Source organism: Meriones unguiculatus, chromosome 5 (genome assembly GCF_030254825.1).
Source record: "Meriones unguiculatus strain TT.TT164.6M chromosome 5, Bangor_MerUng_6.1, whole genome shotgun sequence".
Classification (NCBI taxonomy): domain Eukaryota; kingdom Metazoa; phylum Chordata; class Mammalia; order Rodentia; family Muridae; genus Meriones; species Meriones unguiculatus.
The window spans coordinates 14,440,420-14,459,901 of NC_083353.1; the positions used below are offsets into that span (position 1 = coordinate 14,440,420).

At 42.6% G+C, this 19,482-nt stretch overlaps 1 protein-coding gene across 2 annotated transcripts in view; it reads left to right on the top strand.

Annotated features, from left to right (window-relative positions):
• Positions 1-19,482, top strand: part of Smyd1 (SET and MYND domain containing 1) — a 40,002-nt gene that overhangs the window by 14,263 nt on the left and 6,257 nt on the right. Inside the window, exons 3-6 of one of the 2 annotated variants that reach the window (XM_021658966.2) lie at positions 1,124-1,337; positions 2,508-2,638; positions 4,428-4,466; positions 15,225-15,414. In XM_021658966.2, the coding sequence (XP_021514641.1) occupies positions 1,124-1,337; positions 2,508-2,638; positions 4,428-4,466; positions 15,225-15,414 (574 nt within the window). The remainder of the gene's footprint in view (positions 1-1,123; positions 1,338-2,507; positions 2,639-4,427; positions 4,467-15,224; positions 15,415-19,482) is intronic. The other variant, XM_021658967.2, reaches the window with a different exon arrangement.

Here is a 19,482-nt window from a genome sequence, read left to right on the forward strand (position 1 = left end):
TTTGCAGGGCACACAGGGTGTGGCAATCAAGAATGGCACCCTCATCTGGGAACTTTTAGGAATCTACAGGATGAGTCCATCAGCCTCTCCAGGCTCTCTCTCTCTACTGGAGTCATATTCTTTGAGATGCAGAATAAATTCGTTTCCTGGCTTCTTTTCTCTGCACAGCTACCATTTTTTACTTCTGTTACTAACTTCAAATCTGTCACAAATTGTTCTCCCTTCTCCTTGGGACCATGTCCATGGGATTTAGAAGCTACTGATATTTCCCACACCTTATCCTGAATCCTATTTTCCTCTGTGTTGCCCTGGGCTCTATGTGGAGGGAGACCTTTTGATTTCCGAGTACCTGGAGAACCTAGAAGGGCATGTTTCTAAGTATAATTCTGACCCAAACAGAAAAAAATCAGGCCTGCACTGTGCCATGCAAGGGGAGAAATCTCTCCTTACAGGAGCCGGTCTGCCTGGACCACCAATCCCCAGTCATCACATGAGAGTGTGACAGCAAGGGTTTCTGGGACACAGAATTCATTTTTTGGGGGAACATGCCACCTAACAGTTAACAAAAGAGCCCTTGGGTGAAGCATGCCCTGTATGTCAGACTCAAAGATCATCAGGGTCCTCTCCTATCCCATTTTGCCTTGTTTTCTTATGACTTAGGCCCAAGACTCAGGATGCTGCATGTCTCTGTGTCCCATACCCCACGTGAGCTGGCTCCTGTCTGTCTGTCTACCTTCTACTCATCCTCTATGCTGCAGCCACCTGGGCTTTCTTGCTCTGTTTGCCCTGGGCTACAGAATAGCATGGCTGCTCTTCCTTCAGTCCCTAGAGCCAGACCCTGTGTCCGTTCCAGTTCCTGCTCACCTGTATCTGGTGGTTCACACTGCTCTGACCACCTTAGCTTCCCCTCCTCCGCCACTCCGTCATGTCACTCTAATTTATTTTCTGCATAGCCCTCAGCGCTACTTTAAAATGATCTTGTTTACTGAAATCTTCCACAGTGCAAGAAGCTTTTGACAGAAGTCTGGCCCTGACACCGCCTGGCATGCTTAGGCACTGGTGCTTGCTGAATGAGTGAATGAATGATAAGTGCCTAGGCCTCCCTAACGCTGTCTCTTCCCAGGCTGGCGGCCCGCATCATGTGGCGGGTGGAGAGAGAGGGCACTGGGCTCACGGAGGGCTGCCTGGTGTCGGTGGACGACTTGCAGAACCACGTGGAGCACTTTGGGGAGGAGGAGCAGAAGGAACTGCGCGTGGACGTGGATACCTTCTTGCAGTACTGGCCTCCGCAGAGCCAGCAGTTCAGCATGCAGTATATCTCACACATCTTTGGTGTGGTATGGCCTGCCTTCCCCTCCAGCACCCCTGCTCCGCCCTCCACGTCTGTCTCCTTCCTCTTCCCTTCTTCCCCCTGAGAACAGACTTTCTTAGATGGAAGGAAGCCCCAGCTGCCCTGAACAGTGACTTCTGTTTCCATGGCAATGGCTGCTAGCCCAGGCAGCTAGAGATATGAAGTCTGCCCTCTTGCTTCCCAGACACAGCAGGAATACCTACTGCCACCTCTGCTTCTGAACCCAGAGTCAGACTCCTAAATGATCCCAAAATAAATGTAGAATCTTCCAGTATAGTTTCTCATAATAGAAAGGCCATGGTGACTCGCTATTATCCAACTGAGAAGCTTCTGGAGCAGTTAGACCAGACGCAGGAGAGAAGGCCAAAAGTCTGGAAGGGACAGAAACTTCAAATAATGCCAGTTTTTTTTTTCTACTGTATTTTTTTCTTTGTTTTTATATCTATCTGTCTATCTATCTATCTATCTATCTGTCTGTCTGTCTGTCTGTCTGTCTATCATTTAAGGTAGTGGTTTGCTATGTAGCCCCAGCTGGCTTTGAATTCTCAAATCTATTGTATTCACCTTCTGAGTCCACCTCTCCAGCTCATAGTATTTGCTCTTATTTGCTTTGGACAGACAGACAGACAGACAGACACACACACACACACACACACACACACACACACCAGAGCACTGAGAAGTAAATCAAGATGAATACTGAAAAGGAGTCCTGAGACCCAGATGTGGAATTGAGGAGCCAACATTCCTTTGATTGTACTGGGCTAGAACTACTACAAATTCCAAAGTGGTAGGACTTTGGTAAGTGTGGGACTCCCCTCACAGCACTCATCTCATAGGTCATCTGGAATCACGCAGAAAACAGGAAAGGGTTTGCAGACACTAAGCATCTTCAGAATTAGAATGGGCTCTCTTTAAAAAATTGATCAGTTTTGCTTTTTGTCAATTCCACATGCACATAATTTATTCTGGTTGCTCTCTCCCCACCCCTACTGTTTCTGTCCTATCCGTGTTTCCGCCCCTGTTTCCATCTCCACCAGTCCCTTTCCCAGAGTCATTAGACCCTTTGTTTTTTAAACCTTTTACACAACTGTTTCAACAATTACATTCTGTAGCAGGTCTGCTGACTGACTCTGTTCTCCTGTCCTTCGGGTAGATCAACTGCAACGGTTTCACTCTCAGTGACCAGAGAGGCCTACAGGCAGTCGGCGTGGGCATCTTCCCCAACCTGGGCCTGGTGAACCATGACTGCTGGCCTAACTGCACTGTTATATTCAACAATGGCAAGTGAGTGTCTCTTTATCCGGACTTGCACAGTGGGGACCGGACACACTTTTCCACTTGATTTCAACCAAAGTCAAACTTTTGGACTTGAGCTACCATAGTTAGGTGATGTCAGCGAATCAGAATTTCACTCCAGACTGTGAGGAGAGGAAGGAACTGGGGTAGATGCTGAAGAATTCTACCCTAGACATTCTAAATGCCTAATGTATTAGATAATCATTAACTACTGCTCTAAAACTTGAACTCTGGGGTTATTTACCTAGAGCCAAAGCATCAAAAAAAGTATTTGGCAGGAGCCTATGCTAGCTAAGATTCTAGTAGAAATTAGAAAGGACTTTACTAAACAGTACTTAATGAAAGGACAATTTTCAGGTGTATGGGCAGGCTTCAGGAAGGATCAGGCAAGGACTGGTGAGGAGTCCAGTGCTGAGCACACAAAACCATTCCTAGACTTAGCAGACCAAGCAGAGAAAGCTCTTGCTGCAGCCAGTGGCCGTTTGAGCCATGATCAGGCTCCTTCAGCTGAGCTGTGCCACACATGGTGCCTGCACAGAAGCTAGCCACTGCTAGGATTATGGGCTAACAACTTCAGCTGTATTCTCCTCCCCTTGGCCAACCTCACCCAGAAGCCAAAGAGCAAAGGAACCTGGGTGATGCAGTCCTCAGAGCTCAGCCCTTTGCCCCCAGGAAGGTACACAGATCAAATACACGTGGGCAAACACTTGCATCTTGGGAGTGGGGCACCAAAGGATAAGGATCAGTGAACAGCTTGGGGCCTGATTGTGCATGGCTTGGGCTGGGGAGATCTGGGGGATGAAGCCTGAAAAACATACATTGCATTTACTCTAAAGATGCTCTCTTATGACAGATAAAAGCCAAATTTGAGCCATCAGTCAGCAACTTTATGCCCTTTCCTCAAAGCTAGGCACAGTGATTTCTGGGTCTCAGCTGAGGACCAGCTTGAAGTGGCAACATAGCCAAGACTGATTCCTTATTTCCTTCCTCTTTCTGACTCCAGCGTGTCTAATGCAGTTAGACTGGGAAAGCTTATTTTGGACTCTGAGAATAAAGTTTTCTAGCATGTTATGCTCCTCTCTCTAAGTCTCTAGGAACAATTGACCCAGACTGTAGGGAGTCTTTTTAGAGGGTGTGTTGCTCAGGTTTAGCCTGGTGAGCAGAGTGAATCCTGTTTAGCTGCGCACAGCTTCTAGATGGGCCTTCTGGAAGTGCCAGTGACCCAGGGCATCCCTGGTGTCTGCTGTAGCTTCTGTGAATGTACTAATTGTGAGCAGCCATGTGTTCCGTGGGTTTGTTGGCTTTTCTGCAAGAGAGGAGGTCACCGTCATTGCCTATCTGCCTACTGCACTGAAAGTCACCCTGGATATGGTATTAAGGCCCAACTTTAACCTCAACAATACATAAGCTCTACATACACAATCCCCAAGAGAGTCAGCCAAAGAAGCCATGTTTATTTACCCCTCATGCTTGTCCCTGGGACAGTGAAGACAGCCCCACATTTCTTAGTTCTCAGTTGTGTTGTCTTGTCACAGTCTCATGGTTGTACTCTAAGTGGAACACTGAGGACCTGGGAAAGGAAGTCATTTGTTCGGCAGTGAATCCTGCAGCCCTGTGTTGTAACCCTGTCCCGTGTGCTTTCACTGGAGCAGGCAGCATCTTGGCAGGGGAGCCCAGGCAGGCTGTCAGTGCTCTGATGTCGTGGGCGCAGAATGCTGTGCACTGTTCTGGCTGCAGTGGTATTGATTTCCTTGTGGGTGTCTGTTTTGTCTTTCAGTCATGAGGCAGTGAAATCCATGTTTCACACGCAGATGAGGTGGGTCAGTCTTCTCACACATCCCTGTTTCTCTGACCCATCTCCCTCACTCACCTGGCTTCCCAGGCTTCCCTGGCTTCTCACTCTTCCTGGCTTTCCTGCCCTTGCCTGCTGTCATGTGTCATGCCCTGCTCTGCACTGTCTTGGCTTCACTGAATGGCAATTTTTCAAGTACTTGAATTCCCTATTTCCTCCTCATCCATCCACCTGCCACTTGCCTGGCCTTTGTTTTTTCTTTGCTTTCTTCCTTCCCCCTCACTCCTCACTTCTTTACTTTTTCCTAAACTGTGAACCTTTCTAGTTATCATTTTGGCCCCAAACTGCATTGTCTCCATAACCTCTGCTTTCCATGGAATAGAATGCCTATTACTAACGCACCAAAAACTGTGTTCATCTGTAGACTCAGCTTTTCACCCAAGCTGACAGTGCCCAGAGCTGTGACATTTTGGTAAATATGTATTCAGAGTGTACTTTTTACTGATCAAAACTGTGAACATGTGGCTTAGGTAATGTTTTACTTTGAACTTTTTTTTTTTTTTTTAAAGGAAACAAGAGATAGTTTATTCTGGAGCTATTTTGAATGACATAGATTTAGGCTGCCCTAAATTCCATATTCCAAAATTATAGCATTTTCATGAAGGTTTCATTTTTATTTTATTTTTTTCTATAGCTTCACAGAACAAAGAAAGACATAAATCAAGGCTAGTTTAAAATACATTGATCAGAGAAGTGGTACAGCAAGACGAGGGATGATCTTTTCTATAGGCCCAAGATGCTATCTGATAATATCCTTATCTTTGGGGTTGGTGAAAGCTAATAGTCTGCTACATTAATAAGTTCTAAGAGGTTTCTACCTATAGGTCACAAGACAGTTAGTTCTGACACGGAGGTGGGCTAGAACTAGCCTATGGTAAAGTAACTTGCTCTGGACCTGCAACATTCCAGCTGCTCCGCAGTACTGAAATGCCAACCAGCCAGTCAGTGCAGACACAGCTTCTCTTCAGGAGTTTTTGTTCACAGATCCCCATTCTGGCCAAGCATCCCATTTCATCCACGCAGATGCGATATATTGATTAAATATTATAAAAATCCCTCATAGCTCGGAGGACTCACTCCTAGGATCTGATGCAGATGAGGCTGAGCAGTAGGCACGACAGTGACTTCAGAACAGATGCAGAGCTGCCAAAGGCCACTAAGAAAGAAACTCCTAGGTCACATCAAACTTATTACTCATTATGACCCACATCTGAATTTTTTACACTGTCTGTTTCTGACAAAACACTGACATGTGACATTGGATGACAATATCTAAAATAAAGTAATCAAGAACACAGTTTGGCTTAATGTGGTGAAGGTAAAATATGAACCAAACATTTCTAAAACAACCAAAACTTACATGTTTAAATGGGATTGACTATATAGATCCCCCTGACTTTACAGTTGTTTGTACTTTATGAATTATCTTACTTATATTTAAATTGTTAGAAATGGAGCTTTAATGGGAGGAGAAGAGGGAGGGAAGAGGGATTGGGAGGGGACAAGGGAGGGGACTACAGCTGGAATACAAAGTGAATAAGCTGTAATTAATAAAACAATAAATAAATTTAAAAAAGAAAGAAAAAAGAAATGGGACTTTAGAATAAGTCGATGTAGCAATGTTTCCTTTTTAATTAGTAAAAATAAATATTGCTCAATTAATTTTTATCTTGGCTAATTGTACTTTAGGATATTTTAGATACTAATTAAAATGAATAAACATCAGTACTTAATGTATAAATCATCATGAATGTTGTTGCTATTAGAGACTGATGCCCTTTGTATAATTTGGATAAGAATAGTTAACTCAAATCTTTGGATATCTCTAGCTACAGTAAATGGAGTGAATGTTTAATTTAAAAAGTAAATGTTTTGTTTTGTCCAAATTATACTGAATAATGAGAATATACATATTTATATATTTATAATATATATGTACTTATAAAAACAATGAAAAAACTTGAATCCTTCAAACATTAATTTTGAATAAGGTAGGGTTCAGGGTAAGCAAATAGTCACAACAAAAAAGCATGACCAAATGAAAGGACTTAATATCTTAATTTTGTTAAAACCAAAATTATTTATTTTATTGTTTAGAAATATATCAGGGGAAGCTGGAGAGATGGCTCAGCAGTTAAGAGCTCTGTCTCCTCTTCCAAAGGTCCTGAGATCAATTCCCAGCAACCACACAGTGGCTCACAACCACCTATAATGAGATCTGGTGCCTTCTCCTGTGTACACATACGTGCAGGCAGAGTATTGTATAAATAATAAATAAATAAATCTTAAAAAAGAAACATATCAGGTAGAAAAAAGGATATCATAAGCATTTTAAACATCTAGTTACAAGGACAATTAAGAAACATAAAAAGTGAGCAAGATGCTTAATCACTTGGAGGGCTCGCTTGTTGGTGGCGTTGGAGGGAAGTGTCATGCAGCACTGTGAGTGCGCACTAATGTGCTCTCAGATGAGAAGAGGAGCTCCCTGGTCTCCTAGCAGTGACTTAGAAGTGCCTGGATACAGTCCTGATCTTTTAATCAGAATGGAGTTTTTGATGTAATGTCATTTTCTTTCAGTTGATAGAATATCTGGCTTCTGTTTTTCTGAAGACTCTGCAACTAATTTTGATTTTTAATTACTAAAGTTAATTTTTTTATAATATTATGCATCTTTTGTTTATCTGCTAGATCAAATTGTATTGACCTGGCCTCCTCTGTCATTCCTCAGTGATAGGGTCCTAATGGGGAGGACCAGAAAGAAGATGAGAAGATAAAGAAGATAGAAAAGCTGGGTTAGGTGATCTTGCATTAGCTGTGTCTTATACCAGGAAGGTTTATGGAGAAGTACAAAATCTTATGTGCAATTGTTGGAGGAAAATAGGGCAGCGTCAGCAGAAAGCCATCATACAATTGGACAAAGTCAGCAGGAAGCTAATCAGGCACTATTGCACAAGGGGAATCACAGACGGGGCATCCTGCACCGTGGGGCTGATAACTCCTATCTTTTCAGGGAGAAAAGCCAGGTTCCCAGGGTTGAAACCTCCACTCCAGCTCTGGCTTCAGCCCTACCTAGACTGTCCCTCATTAAGCCTGCCCTTGGGCAAGGACACAGATCTAGGTTCCTTCTGTCCTTTCATCCGGGCCTCTGAGAAAACCTTGGGTTATCTGGCTCTCAACATTTTATGAACAGATTTAAATATTTGTCCATCAAAACAAGTTTCATAATCACTCTTTAAGTTAGGAATATTCTAAATAGGCATCACTCTCTAAACAGATGTACACATGTATATACATATATGTATATTAACATATATGTGTGTGTTTAAAACAATGGCTTAAGATTCTAAAGCAAAAGCTCTGTGCAGTGGTAAACATATTAAATCACAGATTTTAAATGTCTGTGTAGTAAAAGGATACTAAAATCAAATCAAACCTTGAGAGAATATCATAGAAAATCAAGCATTGATTTTATCTCAGGGTATATGGTTTTGAACTAAGTTACAACTATATTTTTAAAATGATCTTTTACAACATGCTTTAATCTTAACATTATTATTAGTACAAAATTTAGAAAACAATTTTAGTGAGGAAATGTTAAATGAAAGCTAAGGAGGCTATATCTAAAATATAGAAAACATGATGTTTTAGATATCTAACAGTTATCTTAACCAAATTTAAATTAATTACTAGTAAAATATTAAAGTTATTTTAAAACTTCAAGTTATTTTAAAGCTCGAATTTTGTTGTTAGTAAAAGTATTTACTTTGACTAGTGTTTCTGAGGCGCCAAAGATAGGAGAAGACTAGCCAGGCGTTGTGGCGCACACCTTTAATCCCAGGGCTTGGGAGGCAGAGGCAGGCGGATCACCGTGAGTTTGAGGCCAGCCTGGTGTACAAAGTTCAGGACAGCCAGGGCTACACAGAAAAAAAACAAAACAAAACAAACAAACAAAAAAAACCCCTTAAAATAGTAGGATAAGGCATCCAGAGCAGGATAAGGTTTGCCATTCATAATTTTATTATTTTTTAAACAAAAAACAGAGATGAATAATTTTCAAAACTACATCATTAAGATGTAATATACTAAGGTGATCTATAAACTCTAGGACTATTTAAAGTGAGAATAAAAAATTTTTAGGTTTTTTTTTTTTTTTTTTTTTTTTTTTTTTCTTATATAGGCCTGGCCAAACTAAGAATCTTGAAAAACCTCTTTGTTTATACATTTGTTTTTAAAAAGGCAGTAATAATAAAAAATATCTTTAAAATCTTTAAATTTTGTTTGTATACATACCACACATATCCTCATGCAGAAACAAAACATATCTATTCTAGAATTTATCCATTATTTTGAAATAAAATTGTAAACAATTTTAATATCTAATTTAAATCAGATGTAGAGTTTTTTGAATAACTTTATTAAGAATTACCAAGTTTATCAATTTTTGACAGATATTTTATGTTTTAATTAGAGCAGGGTGCCTTTTGTGATTTATGTTTTTAAACATGATTGCCCAGGACTTTGTTAAGCATGCAAAGCATTTTAAAGGTAGTAAATTGTAGTTGTTTGAATGAGAATGGCCCCATAGGTCATATACTTGAATGTTTGCTTCTCGGTTTGCAGAACTATTTCTAAACCGTTAGGAGGCGTGGCCTTCGTGTAGAAAGTGTGTCATGGGAGGTGGGCTTTGATGTTTAAAAAGCCAATGCCACGCCCAGTTTTGCTTTCTCTTTACCTGCAACTTGTATGTCAGATATGAGCCCTTGGCTACTGCTCCAGCACCATGTCTGCCTGCCTGCCACCATCTTTTCTACTGCGATGGTCATGGACTAACCCTCTGAAACCATAAATAACCCTCAGTCAAATGCTTACTTTATAATTGCTTTATAAATTGCCTTAACTTGTGGTGTCTCTTAACAGCAGTATAACAGTAATGACAGAAAGGTTTAGGTTATTTTTTAGATCTCCCAATTTTCTAACTAGTTGCAGGTTAGGAATTATCACATATCAAACTAGAGAATCTGATAGCAAACATTTCCTCTTTTTGTTTACAAAAATGGGAGGGGCTCAAGACCCTGAGTGGCCAATCTCTCATTATGTGCCTTCCTGGGTGAGCCAAGACAGTTCCTGCCAACCCAGGAATGGGGTATGTTTGTTTGGTTTCCCTATGAGGTCATTGTGCATCGTTTGGCATTGTTCCTTATATCAGTGTTTTGGGAGAGAAACAAGTGCCTCTTCCCTTTAGCATTGTTATTGGCAGGTCATAAAAGTCCTAAGTTAAAGTCTGGGTCAGGTCACAGAAGAAACAGCAGAAAAACACAGAACTATGAATTTGAGGAAGAATACCAGGAGACAAAAGCCAAATAATAAACCAGAACATTTCAAAGACAGTGAAAACAAAGACAAGCAAAACAAAAACCAAAATGCCTTCCAAGTTCCAAAAGAGAAAAAAACCCTGAAAACAAGCTAAACAGAATCCAAAATGGCTTTAGAGATACAAAAGCAAGCAAGCAAACAAACAAAATGTCTAGACCAGTGGTTCTTATTAACCTGTGGGTCATTCTGCCTTTGGGGTCAAAAGACCCTTTCACAGGGGTCACAGATCAGATATCCTGCATATCGGGTATTTACATTAGGATTCATAGCAGTAGCAAAATTACAGTTATGAAGTAGCAACAAAAATAATTTTATGGTGGGGGTCTCTGAAATATGAGAAACTGTATTAAAGGGATACAGAATTAGGAAGGTTGAGAACAACTGGTCTAGACTGGAGCATTTTCAAAGCAAACAAAGTAGATACTTTAACCAAATACTTACAAAGCAAACCAAAAACACATCTTCCAAACTAGGATCTTTGTTAACCTGGTTGAAATAAACAAATGGACTATTGACCAAACCAAGAGAGTCTAAAGCTTCTCTGCCCACCCCTCCAAGAATGTACCAATAGCTCACCTGAGGAAGTTGTTCATCCTAAAGATTTGAGGGGAAAGACCACCAACTCAGATCATCATGACCAGATTAATTAAAGCAAGCTTTTATATTCATGTACATGGGTTGCCCCACCTAAGTTGACTTCCAGAGGTTAGCGTTGGATATGCCGAAGACAAGGTTTTCATAGTTCAGGGATAGGGGGTTTCCAAATGGGGGAAAATGGAGCAGAATGGAAGCATAATAAGTTGATCATAACAACCTTTTGAAACAAAGACATGATTGCAAGGTGGTTGTAACAAGGTAGTCATAATAAGGTAGTCATAACAATAGGTAGTCATAATAACCTTTTGAAACAAAAGCAGGGTTGCAAGATAGTCATTACAACTTTTTGAAAAAAAAAAAAAAAAAAAAAAAAAAAGACATAGTTACCATTTCCCGAGACAGGCCATTTGTAGCTAAGGTTACAGGTGGGGCATAGCCCAATCCTTGAGAAACAGAGGCTTAATCATAAACAGGAATGATCTTAGTTTGTCTTTACTGTAAGATTGCTTTTAAGCATAAGATGGAGGCTGGCTGCTTCATCAGAAGTTACACCGGATGGTCTGGACTCAATGGGTCCATGCCCGTGTCTGGCTTCTGTTCAGGTGATTCCTCTGGTGAAAAGTATATCATTCTCATGTTGTGGCATGGTAATTGTCAATTTTAAAACCACATCTCTCCTCTTAAATGGTAGAAGAGATAATTTATTCTGCAGCCATTTTGGGTGAGCCTGGCCTGGAAACACAAATTTCGCTCATCTGAAATTCCATATTCCCTGGTCTTTTCTCAGTGATGACCACCACATGGGTTTTTGTTTCTACTAGACTAAAAAAAACTCTTCAAGTGGATTTAAAAAGAAATATTGTATTCCAAAGTTTGAGCTTTGCAGTGAGGGGCAGGAGTGGTTGGTTTTTCTGTGTCAATGTGTACTACTTGTGACTTTGGACAGTTATCCTCCTGTCCTGGGCTGGGGTACAAACCTGTAGTATGGAGGTTAAAGGAACATATATGCAGCAGTTGGGCAGTAGGGCAGGAGGATCAGAAGTTCTAAGTCAAAGTTGGGTACAAAATGAGTTTGAGACAGGCTGGGCTACATAAGACCTTGTTTCAAAACAAAAAAAAAACAACAAAATAAACAACAGTAAAAAAGGCAACTCTCAGGACCGTCCTAGTTCTAAGCTTCCATGGCTTGGCTGTGTTCCTAATGCCTTCAAGAAACACTCGGATAAGCTGCTTGCTTGTAGTTTGGCTAGCTCCACTACAGAAGTGTAGTGTACTGGAAGGGGTGGGCCCCAGGGGAAATCAGACTGGCGGAGGAAGCTGCGTGGAGGCAAGAGCAGGGCTAAGCCCTCATTGGCTCCTGCAGTGATGATTTTAATCACTGTTCATCCCTTCGTTCCTGATTCTGGATAAAGATAGTTTGTAATTTATGGTGGTTTGACTTAACGGTTTCAATGCTTTATGATAATAACAAACAGGTAGTGATATAACCATGATGTTTCTCAACTTTAGTATGGTGATAAACTATGGGAGACATTCATCCTTTCGCTGTAAAACAGGCTTTGTGCTGGCTGGTTTTACCTGACCATGGGCTATTGAATATGTTTTGAGCATATTTAAGGCAGGCAAAGCTAAGCCATGATGCTCAGTATGAGGTGTATTAAATACATGCTTTAGTGTTTTCAACATATCATGAATTTATTTGGACATACCCTACTATGTATTGCGAGGCATTTGTAGTGTGAAATGGGGTGGGATTTATGGATTCTCTCTTTCCTCCTCCCTCACCTCTACTCTTCTTTTTCCTTCTTTCTAGTCCTAGAGAATGAACCTAAGGCCTCAGCTGTCAAACAAGCAATCCACCACTGAGATATACCTCCAGCCTTTTTTTTTTTTTTTTAATTTTGAAACCATCACTAATTTGCCTAGGTTTGCCTTAAGCTTTGTTGTCTAGGCACTTGAGCTTATTGCTTTAGTCTTTGGAGTAGCTGAGATTATAGCCATATGTTCATATTGAAGTGACAAAGTTAATTCCCTTTTGGAAACTTCCTTTTTCCTCTCTTTCCTCCCGGTCCTTCTCCTTCCCCCTTTTCTCTTTTTTTTTTTCTTGTTTTCCTTCATTTTACTCCTCCTCTTCTTTCCTGTTCCTCACTCGCTTCTCTTTCTTTCTTTCTTTCTTTCTTTCTTTCTTTCTTTCTTTCTTTCTTTCTTTCTTTCTTTCTTTCATATATGGGAGCCTACTGAATAACCCATGCTGACCCTGAACTTCCTATGTAGCACTCATTTGGTTTTGATCCCCCTTCCCAACTATTTAAATAATCTGCTATATCTGAGGTCTTGCATAGCAAGACCTCAGTTTCTGAAAATACTAACCAATTTGCCACTGAACCATACTGGAACATGATATGTCTCCATTGTGGCCAGCTTTGTAAATGGGTCTAGTGAGGAGTTCATAATCCCCCAAATTTCATGACCAAAATATAGGATATGGAGGCTGGGGATGTGGCTAAATAGAAGAATGCTTCCGCTTTGCCATCCTATTATGCCAGGACACTAGCCATCCACTGTCTTTACTAGCCCAGGAATGGCTCACATAGGACATTTTAGAACATCAGTGGAGCCCTAAAAACAAGGCCCTTCCCTGTGTATCCATCACAGACCCAGGAGGCAGCTGAAAGCCATTGGCTGTAAGCCTAAAGGGCACAAAAGGTACCTGAATTCTGACCTTGGTTCAGTCTTCTTGAGCTCTGGTACTTTGAGGGAAATGACTTATTTCTCTGATGTTGGCAGCCTTTTCTATGAAATGAGGGTCCTCTACAGCTTGGAAATATCAGGACTCTCAGGAGAGCAGTGAGCAGGGTCACACCTGGCTGTCCTCTCCTGCTTTTTTTTTTTTTTTTTTATAACTTCAGCTACAGCTGTGCTGAAAATTGGAAAGTGACCCTGGAATGCCAGAGCTCTGGCTGCCTGGCACCACAAGGGCTTAACATTGAAACTATGCTCTATCAGAGAGCCAACTGTCTGCGAAGGCAGCAGACTACATCCTCAGAAACAGCTGCCTTCTCTGTGGTCTCTGCTGGCAGATTATAATGTGGGTGGGGGGGACACAAGCAGTCAGCCATTCTGGAGCAGAGTCTTCCCCATCAGGTCAGTGGACAGCCACATCTCTGAGACGCAGTGTCTGTGCTTCTCTGGTCATCATTCCTTACACTCTTAGTTCACTCTGTGGCTGTTTGGACCAAGATGCTTCATGAAATACTGGGTCTAGTTAGTGTGTCAGTATTGACCTTGTACTGCTCAGTGGGCTCTAGGCTGTGTGTGTGTGTGTGTGTGTGTGTGTGTGTGTGTGTGTATGGTGTGTTGATAGTGGTTATCTCAGAACACACAAATCAGTGTTATCAGTAACATGCAGATTCCTTTTGACAACATGGGCTTTACATGTATGTTATAAGACAGGATATGAAAAGTGCCCCTGTTCTTTCTTCTTTCCCCTTTCAAAGGGGATGAGGGAGCAAGAGGAGAGTGGCATTCTGGCTGCCAAGGCTCTGCTCGGTGGTGTCTCTCCACATTCATTCTCTCCCTTTTCCCGGCTTCAGTGCTGGGAGAGCCAGGGGGTCCTGAACACTTAGCAAGCGCTCCCTACCAAGGTGCACTCTGAGCCCAGCCCTCGGCATTAGCACATGTCCTCCACTTTTGGGAAAGGCTTAAGTGACGACCCCAGATAGCAGGGACTCCGTAGCCCTGCCTCTCAACAGCTGCTTCTTTATCTTCACAGAAGACACGGATGGGGGTGTCTCTGGACCTTTCTGGGGCTTGGGATCTTGCTTTCCACATGGTACCTAACAATCTTTCTGGGAGGTGATGACCAATAATTTCTTTTCAGCCTGCTGCTTTTTGCCACTTGTTCCCTGGGCAGTGAGACTCCAGGCTCTTAGTATACAGGAACACTGAGGACTGGCCTTACAGGCCTTGCCCCCGCCCCTCCATTCTTGCAGTCTGAGTTTGTGGTGGAGAAGCATGGCTGAGAGGTACTGTAATGGCTTAGCTGGTTGGATTTCAGCTGTTCGGGGCCTTTTCACTTCAGCACCTTCCGTGTTATTATACAGTAAGGTGGCTAGTTTTCTGAGTAACTGGAGGACCATAGCTAGACTGAGTGGAAATAAAAAAGTAAAAATACTGCTACTAATGGCCAGATAGCACCACCTTCCAAAACACTAAGTGGACCAGGGTAAGAGCCACAGCCTTTATGTATTTAAATTCCTTTGATGGTCTACAGTGAACATAAATTCCCTTTATAATGTAGGCCTGAACTGTTGATTAGAAGCATAAGGTACAAAGGACCTTAAAAGGTTTAGCACAGGATGGCCCACGATGGTGGCAGCTTAACAGGTATGTTACACAGGATGTAGTCTTCAAACTAAGAACACAATGTTTAGATTTGTGTTATTATTCCCATATGTTACAGGTGATCCGTGACTGAGCATATGGAACTATAGAAACTGCTAAGGGCTTTAAAACCAAGCCAGGTCCTTTATGGGACTTCTATTTGAACCAATTCCAGAAAAATTAGCTGAATGGAGCAGATGTGCTATCGAATGAGTCTGATAACTTTGCTCTAGACCATGACCTCTCTGGAGAGAATGGGCATTTTCCAAGAGCCTTAGTGGAAGCTGTTGTCATTGAGGCTGGGCTCCTGGAAGCCCTGGAGAACGCTGACCAGCCTGGGTTCTGTGACTTTCTTTTGTCTTGCACCAGAATTGAGCTCCGGGCCCTGGGAAAGATCTCGGAAGGTGAGGAGCTGACAGTGTCCTATGTCGACTTCCTCCACCTCAGCGAGGAGCGCAGGCAGCAGCTGAAAAAGCAGTACTACTTCGACTGCTCCTGCGAGCACTGCCAGAAGGGGCTGAAGGACGACCTTTTCACGGCCGTGAAGGAAGATCCCAAGGTACACAGCACCTCCGGGCCAGAGGCTGCCTTCCCAGGACCTGGGCAAGAGTGGGGTTTATAGCCTTGAGGAATGGCATGGGATAGAGCGCAGAGCAGGGCAGGCAGGCCCCAGCTGGTTCGGGGGGAAGTTTGAAGAAGCCAGTCTTCTCTGTGAAAGAACAATGGCCTGACTACATGGTTATTGTGACAGTGGGTGAGATGACCTGTGTAAAAGGGCGGGCACAAGGCACTCGGGCTTATGTTCCCCACTCTCACCCTGCGCAGATGACGTAATGCGGAGAACTGCAGATCAAAATCCATCAGAAAAAGGGATTTGATATGGTTTGCCTAGTTCTGTAGAGGTGGGTACTATGAAGATGGGCCAGGCTTGCCGAGCTGGGAGAGAGCTGAGCTGCCAGGGGACAGGGTAGCTAGCGAAAGCCTCATGCCAAAAATGAGAGTGAACTAGTCAGACACTTACATAACATAGGAACAGGAAGCAGAAAGCAGAGAAGGTGCCAATTGCTCATGTGTTTCCTGCCTGGGAGCGTACAGGAGGGGAAAGCGGGGCAGCAGGGCATGGGACACTGTTTTTCACCAGCGAGTTCTCCTTCTAAGAATCCAGCCAGAAGAGGCACTTCCACATTCACTAAAAGGTGCGTGGATAAAGATAGACGGTGGTGGTGCTGTCAGAAACAATGAAATAGTGAAAAAACCCCACATCAATACACAGGGAAATATTTAAACAGAGAAAAAGACCCTACGCCATTTAAATGCATGAAGCAGGTGTGTATATGCAGCTCTGCAGTGAGATCTGTTCCTCAAGGGAAACGAGGTAAGGGGCCCAAAGATGCCATGTACATATCTTAGATTGCTCGAGGTGCCACAGCACATGCTCCAAACTGGATCGTTTAAACCTCGGTGTAACCAGTCTTACGGCTCGGAAAGCCTGAGGCCCATGGTCCAGCCATCAACAGGCTATGCGAGAAGGATCTTCTAGATGTTTCTCCTGAGCTTGTAGAAGGCTGTCTTTACCAGTGTCTCTTTACATCATCTTTCCTTTTGCTTGTTGGTCTTTTTTTTTTTTTTTTTTTTTTTTTAAAAAGGTTACCGGCTGTGTGGTTTGGGATCCACCCTGCTTCCTTCAACGTGACTCATCTTAAGTAATTGTATCTGCAAGGATGCCACTTCCAAGTCAGGATGCATTCTGAGGTCTTGGGGCTTAGGACCTCAACATATGATTTTGAGAGGTTGCCGTTCAATTTATAATGTCATGTCTGTTTACCACATTAGGAAAATTAAAAGAGGCATGCAAGCATAGTCAGTATCCATGCAGAAGGAACTAGAAGAAAGCTGTGACCAGTTGGTCAGTGAAGCATGGGGTAGAGAAGTTTAGTCGACTCCCATGCAGGAGATAAAATAGTTCGGGCCAAAAACTATGTGTTTACAGGAACAAACTCTTTTTCTTTTTCTTTTCTTTTCTTTTCTTTTTTTTTTAACAGAGTCAAAGGACTTGTATACTGTTAGTATTTTTTAAGTATATTTTTTTGCGGGAAATAAACAAGATCCTTTTTTCCCCTTTCAAAATTCTACAACACGTAGTAGTTTAAGTCTTTCTATATTTTTGGCGGGTTCCCACCATCAGGAGGCGATGGTGGTTTGGGGCCCAACTCTATTGCTGTACACCAGTTGCTAGTGGGAATAACATGCGGATTCTCTCAGGTTGACATGTCTCTGAGAAATGATTGATGGTTTCTGCTCGAACCTAACTAGATTCAAAGCAAAATCTTTCTCATATTTTTTAGACACCAAATTGGGTTTTCTATCTTAAGACATTTAAATTAGATTTATTGGCTGGGTGTGGTGGGACATGTCTTTAATTTCAGGGAGGTAGAAGTAGGTTGGTCTCTATGAGTTTGAGGCCAGCTTGCTCTACATAGTGAGTTCTAGAACAGCCAGAGCAACATAATAGAGAGACCCTGTCTCAAAAGCAAATAATCAACCCCCACAAAAAAACAGAATGAAAACAAAAAGCACATTTATTTATTTGTGTATTTGTGTATGTCCCTATTCTGTATGTATGCCTTTTGGCCTGTACGCATGTGTGTACATGTGGCGATCAGAGGACAATTTGTGGGAGTCCTGCTGTGTGGCCCGCGCTGGTCTTAAGCTCACTATTTAGGTCAGACTATCTTCTAACTCATCACCTTCCCAAGGGCTGAGATTGCAGCTGTGTGCCTTGCAAGGCTATCGTTTTTCTTTTCTTTAATTTCTTTTTAAGCTATTGTAATGCATTAAGCGGGGGAAAAAAAAGAAAAATGAGGAGACCTATTTTCTAGACCAGACATAACCCTGAGTGTCTGAGCTTGGGCAAGTCTTTCCCTTTGGGGTCTCATTTTCCTCATCTGTAAAATGGAAGGTTGAAAGAATTTAACAGTGTTCCTTCCCCTCAGCTTGAACTATGTACTGTGTCATCACAATTATTTTGCTTTGATTTATGTAAGACAGTGTCTCATAAGGCACAGTTTGACCTGCACTTGCTGTGTAGCTGTTGATATACTTTTTAAAAACTTTTATTTACATTTCTTATATCTCTTTCACCCTACTCCTTTCCAACACCCAACACCAGGTAGGAGAGAGAAAGGGTTAGTGGAAGAGGGGGCGCAGTTCCCTTAGCTGCTTCCTGCTGGTCAGGGTCATTGGGTTCCCTGGAGCCAGTCCAATCCTTGTTTCAGGAGACCTCCAACTTCTTGTCTCACTGCAACAACAGCAACAGGACCTGACGGGAGGACAGCAGCAGCCTGTTCTTTCTCAGGACTCCTCCATGCAATCTGAGCTCTGGAATTTATTCTCTCTCCAGAGTCCTCAGCTTTAAACTATCTGCAGCTGGCAAAGAGCGCCTCTCAGAGCCCCAATGAGGCAAATAGTCTGTTACTGTGGACTATCTCAATCAGTCCCACATCTTACACCTGGGACCAAAGCATGTTTCTATCTACAACATGTAGCCAAGGAGGCCCTTGAACTCTAGGCCTCGCAACTCAGGCTCTCAAGGGCTGTAACTACAGGACTGAACCACCACACCAAGCTTGCTGTTTCCCTTCTCTTTCTCACACAACACTTTCCCAAAGCTGGATAAGCAGTGTCTTGGTCAGTCAGCACCAGAAGGTCTTCTACCACCTTCTACTGTGCTACTGTGAGGAGCACAGTAACCTCCGGGAAATGCAAACAAAACGTTTTAAAGGAGAAAATATAAAACACCTTCCTCAGTTGTACCTCTGGACACTGTTTAGCCTGATGAGGTTTTTCTTTTTCTAGGCTTCAAGGCTACTTTTCCAAGGCCAGGAACAAACATCCTTCATACTCTGTCCTTTTCACTCTTTGGCTCATGCTGCCAAGGACAAGGGGTAACAAAGTTCTGAGCCTTAGTCACTGACATGTAAAAAGGGGGCTGTAGAGGTGGTTCAGTGGGTGAGTGCTTGCTGCTCTTCCAGAAGACTTAGGTTTCATTCCTAATACCCATATTGGGCAGGCAGCTCCCACCTGCCTGTGACCCCAAGTCCATGGAAGCCAATGCCCTCTTCTGGCCTCTAGAGACATATGAACATACATCTCTCTCTCTCTCTCTCTCATACACATAAATGAAAAAATAAGACAGGCCTAGTTCAGGTTGCATAGCTTATTTAAAAATCCATATTTAAAATGCCCCCCCTTTGTGTGTGTGTGTGTGTGAGTGAGTGTGTGTGTGTGTGTGTGTGTGTGTGTGTAGTTTAAATGGAGTTACCCAACCTTGGCTGATAATGCTCTCACTCAGAACTCTAGACTGTCAAATAAAAACTCCAGTGCCAGGTATGGGTCAGGGATGTCCAAGGGACTCCCCAGACAATACAGGCTACTGTCTTTGCTCTTGGTTGCCTCCCGGCACTTGGAGCTAAGACCGTATTACAGAAGACATCACACACCAGAAATAGGACTTGGAGGAACTGTTCTTGGGGAACAGTTCTCACAGAACTCTTTCTCCCTTTCAGGGGAGAAAAACTGGTAGTTCTATCCACATGTAAAGCCTAAAAACCACAATGATGATTGGCCG